Source organism: Epinephelus moara, chromosome 24, assembly GCF_006386435.1.
Source record: "Epinephelus moara isolate mb chromosome 24, YSFRI_EMoa_1.0, whole genome shotgun sequence".
Lineage (NCBI taxonomy): Eukaryota > Metazoa > Chordata > Actinopteri > Perciformes > Serranidae > Epinephelus > Epinephelus moara.
Window position 1 is genome coordinate 23176629 of NC_065529.1, and position 16519 is coordinate 23193147.

General features: G+C 42.3%; 1 protein-coding gene across 2 annotated transcripts; it reads left to right on the plus strand.

Moving 5' to 3' along the window:
- Positions 1-226: 226 nt before the first annotated feature.
- LOC126386415 (transcription initiation factor TFIID subunit 4-like) lies at positions 227-13809 on the plus strand. 2 transcript variants are annotated; one of them, XM_050038747.1, is made up of 15 exons: positions 243-2906; positions 3056-3189; positions 3536-3655; positions 4353-4442; positions 4608-4730; positions 5668-5757; positions 5886-6098; positions 6271-6412; positions 6509-6611; positions 6841-7010; positions 7101-7231; positions 7384-7512; positions 8475-8531; positions 8633-8755; positions 12465-13809. In XM_050038747.1, the coding sequence occupies exons 1-15, from the start codon at positions 2123-2125 to the stop codon at positions 12627-12629; spliced, it is 2574 nt and encodes an 857-aa protein (XP_049894704.1). In that variant the 5' UTR covers positions 243-2122; the 3' UTR covers positions 12630-13809. The 2 variants fall into 2 exon arrangements, with proteins under 2 accessions (XP_049894703.1, XP_049894704.1); XM_050038746.1 differs by having other exon boundaries at positions 227-2906; positions 6841-7231.
- The last annotated feature ends 2710 nt before the right edge of the window (positions 13810-16519 follow it).

Genomic DNA, 16519 nt, shown 5'->3' on the forward strand with positions numbered 1-16519 from the left:
TTTACCTGAACACATTAAGGTAAATTGGGCCACTAACAAAAAATGCTTTTTCATGAAAAATAATTTTATTTAGCAAAACATTAGCATTATATCTGATGGAGGCCATCAGGACATGTATTATACATCATTATTTATATATGTACATTTGTTTTTTATTGAATTATCAACCTTATCATTGACAGTTAACATTTGGTATGTCAGGGCACTCACCATGCAGTTCTCTGGAGCAGTCTCAATATGAGACTTTGCCCCACCCACCATAGCAACCATAGACCAATCAAATCAATTGTTACATGTCAAATACTGTTGCAGCAACAGTTTCAAATCATTTGCATTCATTGGCTGTTAACTTTTAAAGAGCTGAGACGCTCAAACCTTAAATGGCCCATTTTACCTGATGGCCCAATTTAGCTGATGTCACCCCAAATCTGTGGAGGCTGTCAAGCTTGACGATGGACAACCTGTTGCAGTTATACAAACACAGAGACGGACTGGATAATGATAACAAAATGAGGAGTAGGTAAGAAAAATTCACTTTTATGCTGCTGCCATGACAACACAGTGATGAGCACTAAATTTGGGTTTATCTGTCCCATTTAACTTCCCTAAGTGCCAGTGTACGGAGTGAATCTTAAAGAGAAAATGGAAAATTACCTAGGCCTATTTTATTATGATGTTATACAGGCTATTACTATTCAAATATATATAGTGAAATGTCAATTTGAAATGAATATCTGAGCTGTTCGAGTTCCTGTTTCACAACGTTAACAAGTTTGCATTGTCATATTGACGTTTCACAATACCAGTTAAATGAATTTCTTTCTTCAGTTTTCGCTTTCACTTTTTATTTTTGACCTTTATGACCTTGTATTTTATTTCCTATTCTATTTTTCAATTTTGGTTAAAAGTGTATAACAACTGGCACATGAAAAATTCCCTACAGCTCTTATAAAAAAAGAAAAAATAGGATGCGCCAATTGCTCAAAGCCTAGATATGAAACACCAGAAAATGATTTTATCTAAATTAGTAGGTCATGTTCACTTCCTCGCCTGTGGACTGTAAATTTAAAACTTTTGAACATATTAGCTACATACAGTGGGCAACATTTTGATTTACTATATTTTATTACATAGTCTAAATTAAAGCAAAAGTAATCACACTTTTTGCATTGTGCATTTATATCTTAAAGTCAGCGCACGTGGGACTCTAACGACAAATGTCCCATGACTGCTGACAGCACTGTACAATATTTCCTCTCTAAAAGGAGGGTGGGGCGCCCTCAAACGCCTCTTTACAACAGCAACTTCACTTGTTGGCCAAAACACTGCAGCCATCTTGCACAGCGCATCAAGAGTGAGTAAAGTCTGAAATTCGGTTTGTTGGCTTGTTGTAAACCACGTTATTTTTCTACCGAAAGTCACACGGTACAATTCTGAAACGGAAGAGCTAAGGTGTTGGTAGAAAGAGGCCGTCGACGATGTAACATTTGATGAAGACATTTCGTCTCCGATACGATGTTGTTCCGTCTCATGCATCCCCTGGAATGACAGCTGAAGCCATTGGTACCGCCTTTTAGAATGTGGAGCAGCCAATCAGAGCTCGTCGAAATCCCTGCACGGAGACGTTTGGTTGTTGTGCGCACGCGCATGTCAGTTGGTAAGTCCCTCACTTCTCACAAGCTCGCAGGAGTGTGAAGATGGCGGTCGGGTCTGGTCCGCTGGATGAGCCGTTTTTACACACAGAGGTGAATAAAGCGGTAGTTTGTCATCCTGTACAGTCTGTAGAGTCACAACTGTCGTCCTTGTGTCACAACAACCACTGGGGTAGGCACGAGGCAGCCGGTAATTACATGGCTATAGTTCCGGGACAAGGGGGTAGCGCGAGCTAATGTCCAGCTGGGACTTGGTCAAGACGATTGCCAAAGCAGGTACGCTGTAACTACTAATGTTGTTTTCCTCTTTGTCTCTCCGAGTATACACGAAAAGCAAGCGCCGGAGCTGACAGAGAGAAACAGTAGACGTGACAGAGTCTTGCCCCATCACATTTAAGATTGTTTGTGCTCCTTCTAAACAAGTTGAAGTGCAGGGGGTCTCATCATAGCGAGGTCCCCATGGTTCAGCTATGGATGCATCGACGGCCAGCACGGACTCAACCACGGGACACGACCCTGGCAAAACACTTGTTGGTAGTGATGGTGCAACTTCTGTCCCCAATCACCAGGGGAAAGTAGGCTCATACTCGGTGCAGACTTTCAATGGGAGCCAAACTATGAACTCTCATAATTCAGGAAGCGCTGCCCCTCTCGGGGGGACGGCAGTGACAAGTGGCACTGGTAACAGCAGCAGCACTGCGATAACTGTCACAGCTGTCAACAGTGGACCAGTGATGTCTAAAGGGCTGGCGAGTGCAATAATGCACCCCTCGTCTAACAGTGTAATTCAGACGCCTCTCATGAACTCACAGAGTGTTGTCGCTTCAGCTCCGTCAGTGAGCCAGGCAGCAGGACCCACTGTGACACTCGTCAGGCCGCCTATGCAAACCGCGGGGTCGGGTGCAACTTTGAATGGGAACAATAATGCGAGCCATGCAGTGGTTGCCAATACAACAGGTCACACAGGTATCGGCATACAAACCCCGCTTGTAAACAACAGCCAGCCGTCCAACTCGGTGTCTGTCAGCGCAGGGTCGCACATAATCAAGGCAGAGCCACCCACAACAATAATACAGTCAGCACCGCAGCCGGCTGTCACTCCTGGCGCCGTCAGCGCTCCCCGGATTCCGTCGACGGTAGCTGGCGGTCCAGGCGGGATCCGAGCCCTGACGCCTCAGATGCTGGCCCCAAGGCTCCCACAGACCTCTCCAGGACAGCCCAGTATAGGCCTACATAACATCCAGCTTCCCCCCGGTGAGTGAACCCAGAACTTTTTACTCATCAGTGATAGTAAAAATATACCCTGAATGATTATTCTTATTGAGTATTGTCCTCATAGACCCACTTTGAGCAGTGCACCAGATTCCCTAAATAACACTAAACTGTTATGATGTATGGTTCAGGGATGGTGCTTGTTCGCAGTGAGAGTGGACAGCTGTTGATGATTCCTCAGCAGGCTCTGGCCCAGATGCAGGCCCAGGCACAGGGAGGCATGGCGCCTCGGGCTGCTGCACCAACAAGCGTGCCTCCTGGCCAGGTAAGATCACACATTCTGCCTAAGAAGAGCTTTATATATACATATATACATATATGTCTCACTTTAGTGTCAAGGTTGGTATTAAAGCCCATGTTCAGCTCCCTGCATACAGCTCAGGGAAACACCTGTTGAGCACAATATTAGTCAATTTGTAGGTTGTGTGTAGGTGTATGGAAAGTAGTGTGCTAGTACATTAATTTGTTGTATTATTAGTCTCCACTAGTGATAAATTATAAATACATACATACAGCTTTTCCTTGGTGTATTTAGATGTAATCAGTAAATGTTTTCTAGTTTTATAAAACTGGGTGTTGCACATCGTGTCATGCTTTGTGCCTTGTCTCAGGCTCCTGGAAACACCATCATCAGCAGACAAGTGACGCCCAGCACCATCATCCGTCAAGGCTGTCCAGCTCCAACGTCACTCACAGCGACCACCACTCTTCACAGACCTCCCATCCTTCAGGTAACCCCGTCTGTTGGTGTCAAATAATTTCTTCATATGTTCATTCTGCTTGTTGCACATTGTTTTGTGTCCATTACTTGCGCAAGCTGCAAACTGAGGATGGTACAAAATGCCTCATTCAGCGTTTGATATTGTGTTATAGTGCACCATAATGTTACCGGCTTGTGTGTGGATGTGACACTAGAGGGATCTTATGAGTGTATTTTTCCTCCATGAAAATGATGCAGACTCTAATTCTCTAGAAGATGTGATGTTTTATAGTGTGAACACATGTCCCCATCGTCTGGGTTTATTGGTAATCCTGAACCTTGTTTCCTGGATTTACTATAGTAGAGTTGACTAGACTTGAAGGAATTATACTTATTTATGAGGAGTTTTATGTGTGTTACACGTCAGCAGATTTGCCAGTTACAAATAAAACAACCACAAAATGATTGTGCCACGGGAGTGCTTTCTTCTTTCCTGATGTCGTAAAACCAATACATTGTAGTTATTTTCTTTTGAGGAAGAGCATCCAACTGAAATCTAGCGCAGCAGAAGCGCACCTGTTTCCTTTATGAACCTGAAGTTTGATGCCCTTGATAAACTTTGAAGCAACTCTAAAACCCACACTCTGTTTTGATGACTTGAAAAGTGGGTTCTGAAACATTTGATCAACCTAAACAGCATGTTATGATGGTGATGTCTGTCTTCCCAGGGCTCAGTTGGGGCTGCAGTACCAGGAATTACCCCCAGGACTGTCAGCCAAACAGCTGGGACCACGGTTGCCTCAGTAACAGTGAGCAAAGTGAGTTGTATTAAGCTCAAGGGATCAGATAGAGCTGGGTGTCTGCATGTGCTAAAGACAATTACAGTATAATAAAGGAAGGAAAAGCATGCTGCGATGTATAACGTGGTTATCCACAAGTGAGACTTTAATTTGTTCATAATCTGAATGTTTTGTTTTTTGCAGGAGACGATGGAGAATGTGAAGAAATGTAAGAACTTCCTGTCCACATTGATCAAGCTGGCATCCACTGGGAAGCAATCAACAGAGACTGCAGCCAGTGTGAGAGAGCTGGTCAAGGACCTGCTGGTGAGTGAGCTGTACATACAGGAGACACACAGAAACCTCTCTACTGCCATATTTTGTTTGTCATTTGACAAGGATATGGACAAATGAAAACTCTAGAATATAGTCATTTATTTAAAAGTAAAAAAAAAAAAATCCAACTGTCCTTTTAAAGGTCCAGTGCGAAGGATTTAGGGGGATATATTTGCAGAAACGGGATATAATAAGTGTGTTTTCTTCAGTATATACTCACTGAAAAATAACAGTGGTTGTGCTTTCATCACCTTAGAATGAGCTGTTTATGTCTACATAGGGAGCGGGTCCTCATCTATAGTGCCCACCATGTTGCACCATCATGTTTCTGCAGTAACCCTGAACGGACAAACCAAACACTGGCTCTAGATTTGTGGCCAATATAGTTAGCATCCCCTCTGCAACAACAGTGTTGAAGAGACACTGATATATAACGTGAAACTACTTTATTCAGTGTCCTTACCAGTTTAAATAACAAGGTCCATTTGTTTTGGTGAGGAAAAGATCTCTGCAGATAACTCCCAAACTTTTGAATCTAAAATTATTAGAGGAAAAAAGTAAGCACATGTTAGCAGGTGCCTGTCAAGATGCTGAGCAGCATTGGAGAAACACAGCCTTGTAATGTGAAACTGCTCTAGTCAGTGTTCTTACTGGTTTTAATCAGCTGGTCAGTTTGTTTTGTAGAGGAAGAGACCTCTGCAGATAATTTGGCTCACGGTAAAAACAATGAACAATAAGAAATTCTAATGAGGAGAAGTTGCAGCTAGTTTTAGTCTGCAGTCCTCACTGCCAGATACCACTAAACCCCCCTAAATCTTACACTCTGCACCTTTAAGAGTAGAAAACCTTCAGCAAAGAGAAGCATCATCTGTACCTGCTAATGTGACAGCTCTCACTCTGAGCTCTTTATGCCTGTATATTGTACTAGGAGGGCAGACTGGAAGCTGAGGAATTCACCAGCAGATTGTACAAAGAGCTCAACTCTTCACCCCAACCTTACCTTGTGCCTTTCCTCAAGGTAAAAAAGATGACATTCTCTTGTTATTGTCACTGATATATTTTCTCAGACCATAGGAAACCATCGCCAAATGAATGTCATCTTTGAGTGCATTTCTGTAATATATATTGCCTGTTTATCGCCTGTAGAGAAGCCTCCCAGCCTTGAGGCAGCTCACTCCAGACTCAGCAGCCTTCATCCAGCAGAGTCAGCTCTCCCAGACATCCTCAGGTCCAGTCCCCTCCACCTCACCCATCCCCACCACAGTGGTCCTGGGCAGCCCAGCGCCCCGCCTCACTGCCCCAGTCTGCAGGCCCCAGCTCCAGCCAGGCATTAGCAAACCAGGACAGACCCCCTCACTGGTAAACTGGCTAATGCATTCTCAGATGTCAGCTCAACTAAAATCTATAACTTTGAGAGCCATTTATATAAAATATGATGCATCTCAAACATTTCCTTTCCCTCAAATTGCACATTGAAGCATACATGTCACCGTGGTAATAATGATCTGCATTTGGAACTTCACCCTTTAAGGTTATCCAGCCTCAGCAGCAGAGAGCGATGCTGAGACCTCAGGTAGCCTTACCGACGACCCCCATGGTGACTCTCAGGAATCAGGCCCCTGGTCGCATCATGCTGGGACAGCAGCAGGTCCAGCTGAAAGAGCTGCAACCAGGTAAGGATGTCAGTGTATAAACACCACTGTCTGTGCATGCGCATCTTTATGTGGGTGACCTGTAGTATTTATTGTGATTTTGTGTGTCTCTGCCAGTTCCTGTGAGGCCGGAGGTGCCAGTGGTTTCTAAACAAGTCTCTGCTGCAGCCCTGACTCTGGCTCAGAAGAACAAGCTGAAAGAGGCTGGTGGTACTTTCAAGTAAGAACGATGACAGAATTCAAATCAGTTTTAATCACACAGGTTTCAGCATTAGCATCACCTGGAGGTGGAGCATTTAATTTTGGTACATTTTCACTGCCCCCAGCAAAAAAACCTTGTGTTCATACCATTTATATTTTAAAAATGTTATGTGGCTGGAGAAATAAGTGGCAGTTCATAGTGATTTAGCAGAGTTTCAGTGCTATTCTTGCCACACCTCTGTCTACAGAGATGATGACGACATCAACGATGTGGCCTCCATGGCTGGAGTGAACCTATCCGAGGAAAGCGCTAATATCCTAGCAACCAACTCTGGACTAGTGGGAGCGGTGACACATTCCTGCAAGGACGAGGCTTTTCTCTCCTGTGCTGTTCTACAGAGGAGAATGCAGGAGATAGGTGAGACACTTACAACGTTGCTGACAATACAGCATCCATCCATCTGCCCCCTAAAGCCCCAACGTTCTTTTTTTTCTTTCTTTTTTTCAGGTAGGAGGCACGGTGTGACAGACCTGGGTGCAGAGGTGGTGAACTTTGTCTCCCACGCTACTCAGCAGCGGCTCCAGAACCTGCTGGAGAAGGTTTCCCAAGTGGCCCAGCAGAGAAACACCAATTTCAAGGTTTGTTTGCAGCTTCATTATAGAGAGACTCATACTAGTGTAAATGTCAGATACATCTTACGCCATTTTGATTTCATATACAGTATGCACTAATTTCTCTGTAATCCTTTCCTTTTTTTCTGGGATTACATTGTGATACTGTTGTGTCTTAGCACGAGGATGACAATTATGAGCAGAGCAGTGATGTTCGTGCTCAGCTCAAGTTCTTTGAGCAGCTGGACCAGCTAGAGAAACAACGCAAGGAGGAACAGGAGAGAGAGATCCTCCTAAAGGCAGCTAAGGTACAGCATCACTGACAGACTCCACAATAATATGTCCATAGGTTATCGATGAAATTCATTTACACAAGTGATTATTGTAGTTAAAGGTAATGGAATAACTTTGTGGTAAGTAGTGTCCGTGGATTCAGATACATGCTGTTAAATAGAGCATAAATAAATTGCCTTTTAATAGACAGAGGTTTTGGTGTTTTCACTGATAAATGCATTCTGTAATAAATACCTAGATGAAATACTCTTTGTGAGATTGAAACAACATCTTATGTAACCATCAAAACATGCATTCTTGCCGCGGCTTATTACATTCAGCAGGCATGCCATCGAAGATCCTCTAGATTTAAACGGACTTTCAGCAGTTTCAAACATCCAGTTTCATTATTTCAAGGCCATACTGTGACAGCAGTTTTTTATGTTTAGATGAAATCAGCCCGTCTATTAATAAAAGCAGGTGTGTAACAAATGCTGGTTTGTTTGGGCTTCATTTAGTGTTATAGTATCCCGCAGATATTGTCTTCTCCAGAGGCACATTAATATTCTAGAAAGTTTGACAAAAGGTCGTTTGCGATTGATTTTGACTCAACCTCGGGATGCCTGTTAGGATGTAACTGGAACAGTTTCTAACAAATGTACTTTGTGATATATCAAATGGCACTGGCGATGATATGTATGGTATGTGACATTACACATTCATATGTAAGTGTTTTTTATTTAATTATAGTGCAATATAAAATGATGTAGCTCTAAATGTTAAAGTTGATGGATAAGGGCCATTCAGGGGCTTAAACAAACAAGTAGTTGATGTAGCATGCGCTTTTCAAACTCAGAAACTTTTCTATGGCAGATATTCATGCAGAATGCGCAAACACAGCCAAATTACACTGCATCTCTAGTCCGACACACCCTGGGCTTTGGTCTTTCTCCTGCCAGCATCAGTTATTAATGTGTCTTGCTTTTTGGCCTTTCAGTCTCGAGCCCGGCAAGAGGACCCAGAGCAGTTGCGTCTGAAACAGAAGGCAAAAGAGGTAGGATTGGAGAAGGAGGGCGGTCAACTCGTGTCTGTCTCTGTATGTTTAAGCACTCCCTGTGTGCTTGATTTTCATGTTGGAATGTGTGCGTTGTCCAGATGCAGCAGCAGGAGCTGGCTCAGATGAGACAGAGGGAGGCCAACCTGACGGCTCTGGCAGCCATCGGCCCCAGGAAGAAGAGGAAGATTCTGGACTCTCCATCCTCCTCTGCTGCAGCTGAGGTAACACCAATCACAGTACATTTCCCATATAGTGTTTATCCTGGTCCAGCTAAGCCTGTCACAAAGACACCATAAATCAGGGGTGTCAAACTCATTTTAGTTCATGGGCCACATACAGAGACAAATCATCCAACAAAGACAAAAAGCCAAAAAAAAAATCTTAAATTCAAACAAAACACCAAAGTTAAAATGCCAGTGACAGCAATGTTAACTTCAGGGTACAGTTAAAATGCTGCTTTCTTTGTCAGTGTAAAACACTGATTACAGGAAAAGCTAATGTTAGTGCTAGCAGTCAGGTCTTTACTCCAGTGACTGTATCCACCAGACAAAGTTAATTTAGTGACGAGCTTTCACTGACAGCCTGCACCACCCTGACAGAAAGCTGCTGTCAGTCGTCTGTGCTCTTCACATACCTGGAGAAAATAATATAATGAAGCTGCCTGTTAGTTCTGGCTCATGAACTCACGCACATTGTCGGCTGACTCTTGTAATTACAGATCACATTTAAACAAGTTACCAGTCACATTCATTTAATACAACGAGACAGCCTTCATAATATGACAAACCTTTACTCACCGTGCTGCAGCTGCTGGTTATGCTCAGTCCTACCTGCTACATATCACTGTTTACTGGTTTCGTTAATTGATTTCTCCTTTGACCACAAATCTCTGTCTGTTCTAGATTTTGATCGCCTTGGTGAACATTGTTTTATTTATCTCTACATGTGTCAGGTTCTGCTCTGTTAAGTGTTTAGGGGTTTCTTTCTCTCCACGTTGAATCTTGCGCTGTTGTTTGGATTCCCTGGGGAGCTCCACAAGAGCAGCGCCTGCTCTGTGAAATGAGCATCCAACCATTTGCTCAGATAAATGGCCCTGTGTTCTTTAATTGTCGCTGACAGGAATTGGCATATGAAAAACAAATGTTCAGGAAACAATGAGCAACATCTTTTCTGTTTTTTTAACCATTTATCCATGACTTTTAGCTTTTTGTTTCAGCCATTATTCCATTAATTTTATCTTAGCCAAGTATCTATAGCTCTTAGCTAACAATATCAGCCATTTACTCATCCATAACTTTTAGTTCTTTATTTCTATCATTTATCCATTACGTTGCTATTTCATCCATTTGTCCAAGCTATTTTTCACCACTGATCCATTACTCTTTGCTATTTCAGCCATTCATTCATTACTTTTAGCTATTTCAGCCATTCATTCATTACTTTTAGCTATTTCAGCCATTCATTCATTACTTTTAGCTAACCATTTCAGCCATTCATTCATTACTTTTAGCTAACTATTTCAGCCATTCATTCATTACTTTTAGCTTACTATTTCAGCCATTCATTCATTACTTTTAACTTATTATTTCAGCCATTCATTCATTACTTTTAGCTTACTATTTCAGCCATTCATTCATTACTTTTAGCTTACTATTTCAGCCATTCATTCATTACTTTTAGCTAACTATTTCAGCCATTCATTCATTACTTTTAACTTACTATTTCAGCCATTCATTTATTACTTTTAGCTTATTTCAGCCATTCATTCATTACTTTTAGCTAACTATTTCAGCCATTCATTCATTACTTTTAGCTAACTATTTCAGCCATTCATTCATTACTTTTAGCTTACTATTTCAGCCATTCATTCATTACTTTTAGCTAACCATTTCAGCCATTCATTTATTTTTTTTTGTTTCAATATTTTGTTGGTTTTATGTTGTGTTGTTAAGTTACCAAAATCCAACATCTTCCAAACACAGGGTGATTAGACATCCCTGTTTTCCAGGACAGTCCCTGTTTTGGTGGCTTGTCCCCGGCTGGAGCTGTCCCCTGAAATGTCCCCGTTTCTAGCTGCAGGGCTGCCAACTCTCAACACACTGACTCTAAGATTCATGTAATTAACACTTGTCACATGTTGCACGCCAGGTGTCCATTTTCTCACAGAGAGAAAAACAAATTTCTAACTAATAATATTAGGCCAAACTGCACGTGCCTATAAATGTTTAGAAACAATACGGACTGATTACCACTCTCACTTTGTGGTGTTTTATCCAACAAGTTGTTAATCATGCATTTTGTTAGATATCCATCCAGTCAGTCCTCACAATCAGCAGCTACCAGTAGTTTCTCCATACAGAGCGTTTGTTTTTATCTCTTTACCTCCACAAGTCAATGGTTAGTTGCTTCTCTGTGCGCACGAGGACACTGCGGGTTTGTGAACCCAGCAGTCTGGCCAGATCTTAGTCGGGTGCGCCCTGCCAAACAGGTGCCATCACACTTTCAGTAGTTTGCACTTGTGGCGCTGGTAAACCTGGGCTGCACTTGGGCATGAAAGAACATCCCTGAGGGAGTTAAAAGCAGAGCGAGAACTTTTTAAGTGATTGACAATTTTCAGTGGAGCTGTGTGAAAAGTTTTTAATGTGTCAGTCACCAACACACCGGTTGATATGTGGAAGAAAGTGTGTAAACTAAATAATCAAAATGACACGTTTGATGTACGTTTAATGTTTAATTTGCCCAGCTGGCATTAATACCTTAACCACTGTTTGAAAAAGCATGTTGTAAAATGAAGCTATTGTTGGTGTCACAACACTTAACTTAGCTGACTGAAGGATGTTTTCAAGTTTGCGTACTTTTTAAGTGAACTCATGGTGATTGATCAGCATCATTTAGGCTATGATTTCTGGAGGCTGGCGAGTATGCTGACTGATTATTGTCATTGCACAATACAGGATTGCATAATGAAATGTGGTTGTAGCCTCCTCCACACTCCACACAGAAGAAGTATAAAAAGATGATCAGGATATGTAAATTAGAATACAATATAAACAATAAAACAGGCAATAAAATAGAACAAAAGCACTGTCGCCTCACAGCAAGAGGGTTCCTGGTTCAATCCCAGGTGTGGGAGACCTTCTGTGCTGAGTTTGCATGTTCTCCCCATGTCAGTGTGGGGTTTTCTCCAGGTACTCCGGCTTCCTCCCACAGTCCAAAGACATGCAGGTTAATTGGTGACTCTAAATTGTCCGTAGGTGTGAATGTGAGTGTGAATGGTTGTCTGTCTCTATGTGTCAGCCCTGTGATAGTCTGGTGACCTGTCCAGGGTGTATGCCGCCTCTTGCCCAATGTCAGCTGGGATAGGCTCCAGCCCCCCTGCGACCCTCAAGAGGATAAGGGGTTAGAAAATGAATAGAAGGATGGATGGATAGTTGTAACATATGGAGAACAAAACCCCATGTTAACGCCCACACACCCTGAGATTCTAAAATCATTAGACATTTAAAAAATTGTCAAAACGATTTTCATGCCAACCAAAATTTAACATCTTACTGACATCCATTGCCAGCTGGGAACTCCCCTAGCAGCTGCACAAGTAGAGCCCTGGGGTTCAAGTGCTCCTGGTTGGGAATCACTGACCTAAACTGCATGTCTTTGGAGGGTGGGGGGAATCTGTAGCAACCCATGCAGGAGAACATGCAAACTCTGCACGGGAGGGCCCCAGCCAGATGGTGCCTTCAAACAGTGCGCACACTCAGCCACTCTGCTGCTCCTTATTGGTCAACATTATTAATTTTAATGTGAAAATATGAAAGATATGTGAGTAAAGGTGCATGCAAATTATTCTTTGGGTCTTCTCATCAGACTACACAAATTACAGATACCACAAGCCCCCCCTCTAAACCTCTCTCTGTCCCTCCCGTCTTGCAGGGATCAGGAACAGGTTCCTCTCTGTCTGGTGGGGCTGGCTCATCGGGCTCCAGACCGACACGGCAGCGCATCACACGCGTCAATCTCAGGGACCTGCTCTTCTGTTTGGAGAACGAGAGATCTACCAGTCACTCCCATTTCCTCTACAAGGGCTTTCTCAAATAGGCTTGATGTCAGAGAGGAGAGGAGGGAAACGTATGTGGAGAGACCAACGGCTCCCACCGCACGGAGAGCATAAGAGACTCTCATAAATGAAGAGGAGGAGCGCAGCGACTTGGCACATTTCAAGGCTTTTCAGATATACCTGATAAGCTGAGTACAGTAGTAGCCATATTGGATGGCCTCTCTACCTCTCTCCTCAAATAATGCCTATTTTGTTTCATAGCAGTCATGGACTAATGCGACTATCTACCCTGTACAACTTTTCAAGAAAGTGCAAAAACTGATTACATGTGTTCTGAGGAAAGGTTTATGTTTGAACTAATGACTTATTGTACAATTATGCACTGTCACACAGTACAGTTTATTTTCAGATTATTTGTATATGCATTAGGCATTAAAGCAATGGAAATCAGCGCATTTGATTTAATAGACCACCAACTAATTTTATTGAAGAATTTTATTTTTGATTTAACTGAATTAGTTTGAACTCCAAACTGTGTAACCTACTGAGTTGCCTTCCTAACTATGAATAAGCCATATAGCCATCCCGAAGCAATTAACCCTGCTGTAACTCATGAAGCAGTAGTTCGCTCTGTATCTGTCATCTCCATTACTTGATTCTTTTTTTTTTCTGCATATTTATTTACTAAACGCAAGCTTAAATTAATGTTTAGTTATTTATTTAATTTCATGTGACACCTCAGTGGTTTCATGTAGCTTAAATTCAAAACAACAAGCATTTACCTGCATAGGATATGTTTAAAATCAGTTTTGGGTGTGTAGATTTCAGTGTGTGAAGAGAGGTTTCTTTTGTTGTTGTTGTTGTTGTTTTTTAATCTTTTAAATTGTTCTTTTTAAAATTAGTTTGACATTTGTTGATTTCTAAAACTTAAATAGGCTTCCGAAGGCTTTTAACCCGTATTGCTATACCAAACATACATCTACCTGAAAGTGATTTCTATTTTTGTAGCTGCCCACCAACACGCATTTTTACTCTTTCAATAGTGACTGACAGTGTCCTCCGACTTAAGAAAGTGGAGTTTCTTCCTGTATATTTGTAAATGTTACACCTAAAGTTTTACACATGGTTTTGTATAGAATTGAGAATTTACCCATACAGCATAAAGAAAAACACATTTTCTCTATTAAAAAAAAGTTTGAATAAATAATGATTTTACAGTAACTGCTTTGGTTTAGTATTGTCTTGGTGTTATATTGCATCGCACTAGAGGGCAGCATTGCATTATGATTACATCTGGCTGAGTGCTGCATGTGGAACTGAGGATATTGGGGCTTTGTACATGAATGAGTTGAATGCCTTTAATTCCTTCTTACTCTACCTGTTCACAGATAATTCCACTTAATCCTCTAACATCTGTAAAGCCACATGTAGTACACACTGTGTGTGTCCCCTGGGTATCTACTGAGCACAACTCCCATGAGCAGAACACACAGCTCTCAGCCTAGAATAAAATCACACTCACACACAGTCTGCTACCAGTCTGTGCTGCTCTTTGTTGGGCTGTCTTGTTTGAGTCCGTCTCCATTATCAGCCCAACACACGGGTGCACTGGCAACAGCTGCAACATCAGCTGCGAACATTCACCACAACCATGGGCTGGAAATAATTAGGCCATTCTGCCACTGGGACAGTTGCCTGATGTTACAATGATTGGGAGCAGCTTTCGTATCTGCGTTGACCAAAGAGGAACAATAAGTGTATATTTGGAACCATCAGTGGTGATGAGCTACAATTTCATTTTCCATAATGAAAGTACATCTGGGAGCCACTAGGTGGCAATTTCACCACATTACAGGATTCATCTGCAGCTAACATGAACTGAAACAGCAGATTCTTCTAAAACCTTGTTACATTTGGTCGAGTTTAGTGTTCACATGTTCATGTTTCGCTCTGCTGGACACGCTTAACACAGACTCCTAGTCCAACCTATCCGGCACTACCATTTAGCAAAACAGTTGGAGTAAAAGAGAGAGGGAAACAGTCTGGATTGTCAATAATATCACAGCATTATGCTGCTGTGAGAAGAGCTCGATAAAAGCCAGGCTTTCAGTCGTGGCGTCTGTCTAGTGGTGCTGGTGACTCAGGTAAGGCCTCGCCCCTTGTGCCTCGGCCCAATCCAATATTTTTCCTAGTAATCCTCCTTCCACTCCTCAACACTACTGCTCTTTCAGAGTTAAGTCCACATAAGCTCCCACTTGAGTGCCAGAGGCAGAGCAACAACAGGGATGGTGCGGTTGCCTAGCGACGTCTCAGTCACTGCACCTGAGGGTCTTGGGCAAACACCCTGAGCCTGCCAGAGGGAAGAGAAGAGAAGAGAAGAGAAGAGAAGAGAAGAGAAGAGAAGAGAAGAGAAGAGAGAAGAGAAGAGAAGAGAAGTAACATCACTGCTTTCTTCCATGACATTTATTAAAGGGGACTGTTATTAATTTGTAACATTTGTTGTTGTCATTTTTGCTGTCACCCCGGAGTGACATTATATAATAAACCATACTCAAAGCAAGTTTATTTGTGTGTGTGTGCAGACACGCACATGCCATGACTGTTTATCTATACATTGCTACGGGTAATTTTGTCTGATTCTGAGATGGGATTTGACTGCTCTGACGGCGCTTCTCAGCAGGGTGTTTCTCTCGTACTTTTATGATAAAATTCATTGCTTGTTTACGCTCACAGAGGGGCTCAGTTTTAATGATGGTTGGAGGCCGATGAAACCTCCCCCAGCCCACATTACTCACACGAATCAGATGGATATGGAAATCTTTATTGAGGTGAAACCCCTATAGCAAGATGAATAAGAAGGTTGTGATACTTTTTCCATTGACATTACTTTGCAAACCAATGAATTCAAAACTCCATCTGTAATCCCACAGTATTCACGCTGAGAGACAAATGCAATACTAAAAGTCAGTTAATTAATTTTATCCTTTTCAACGCCTCCTTGCATATTGTTGATTAAGCTTTGAGCTTATGAATAAAACTCTCTCCAAGGAGGAACATGAGAATGTGATTTGGATGAACTGATGTGGCAAACTGTGTGATCCAGTCACCGCTCTTTATCATCCATTAAGATGCACAAATCCACCAGCCTATAACCACTTTTATCCCGAACTGAAAGAGAATTATTTTCAGCCTTTCCAAAATAACCAGACCCTGAAATATTACATGCAAGAACAGTTCATTGGTTTACACCTCATCGCAAGTCCGTTTGCTGTGCGTCCCTGCCCTTGTTCCACCCAGGTAAATGCTGACTTTAGGACTCTTTTGTTATGGGGTCGACCGGGGCAGTCTGCTTTGGCCTGGAGATACTATAATAAGGCCAGTGTTTATGACTGCTCCTGAAATGGGTTTGTAAGCGCGGCTGAACCTGTGAGCTATTGACGCGGGGGTTAATAGCCTGTTGGCCTCTTTAATGGAGCTGAATCAGGTCAAGCAGCAGGCGTCGTCAGCCCACAGGAGAGGAACATCTCCATTTACAAAGTCACCTCCTATATGAGGTGGGACGGGCCTCAAAATATGTTGAGCAGACACACCTGTGGTTCAGACAGAGAAATGTGTGACATGAACTGAGACACAAACTTAGACACACACAGGAACAAACAAGCTAAGGTGTCAGACTTGACAGGACAGGCTGATGTAAAAGTCAGGCTTTTGCATTTCAACCCATTGATCTCACTGAGTTGATCTTGCTTTCACCATCAAACCTCTTCATCAACTTACTTTACTGAGTGTCAAGTATTAGTCTACTATTTTCACCATGTTAGTTTTGCGTGTTAACATGCTAACATTTGCCAAGGGAGGCTCATGGAAATATTGGTTTTGCAGATATTTGGTAAACTTAAGTATTGGACAATGTGGTTATGCCATCAAAGTG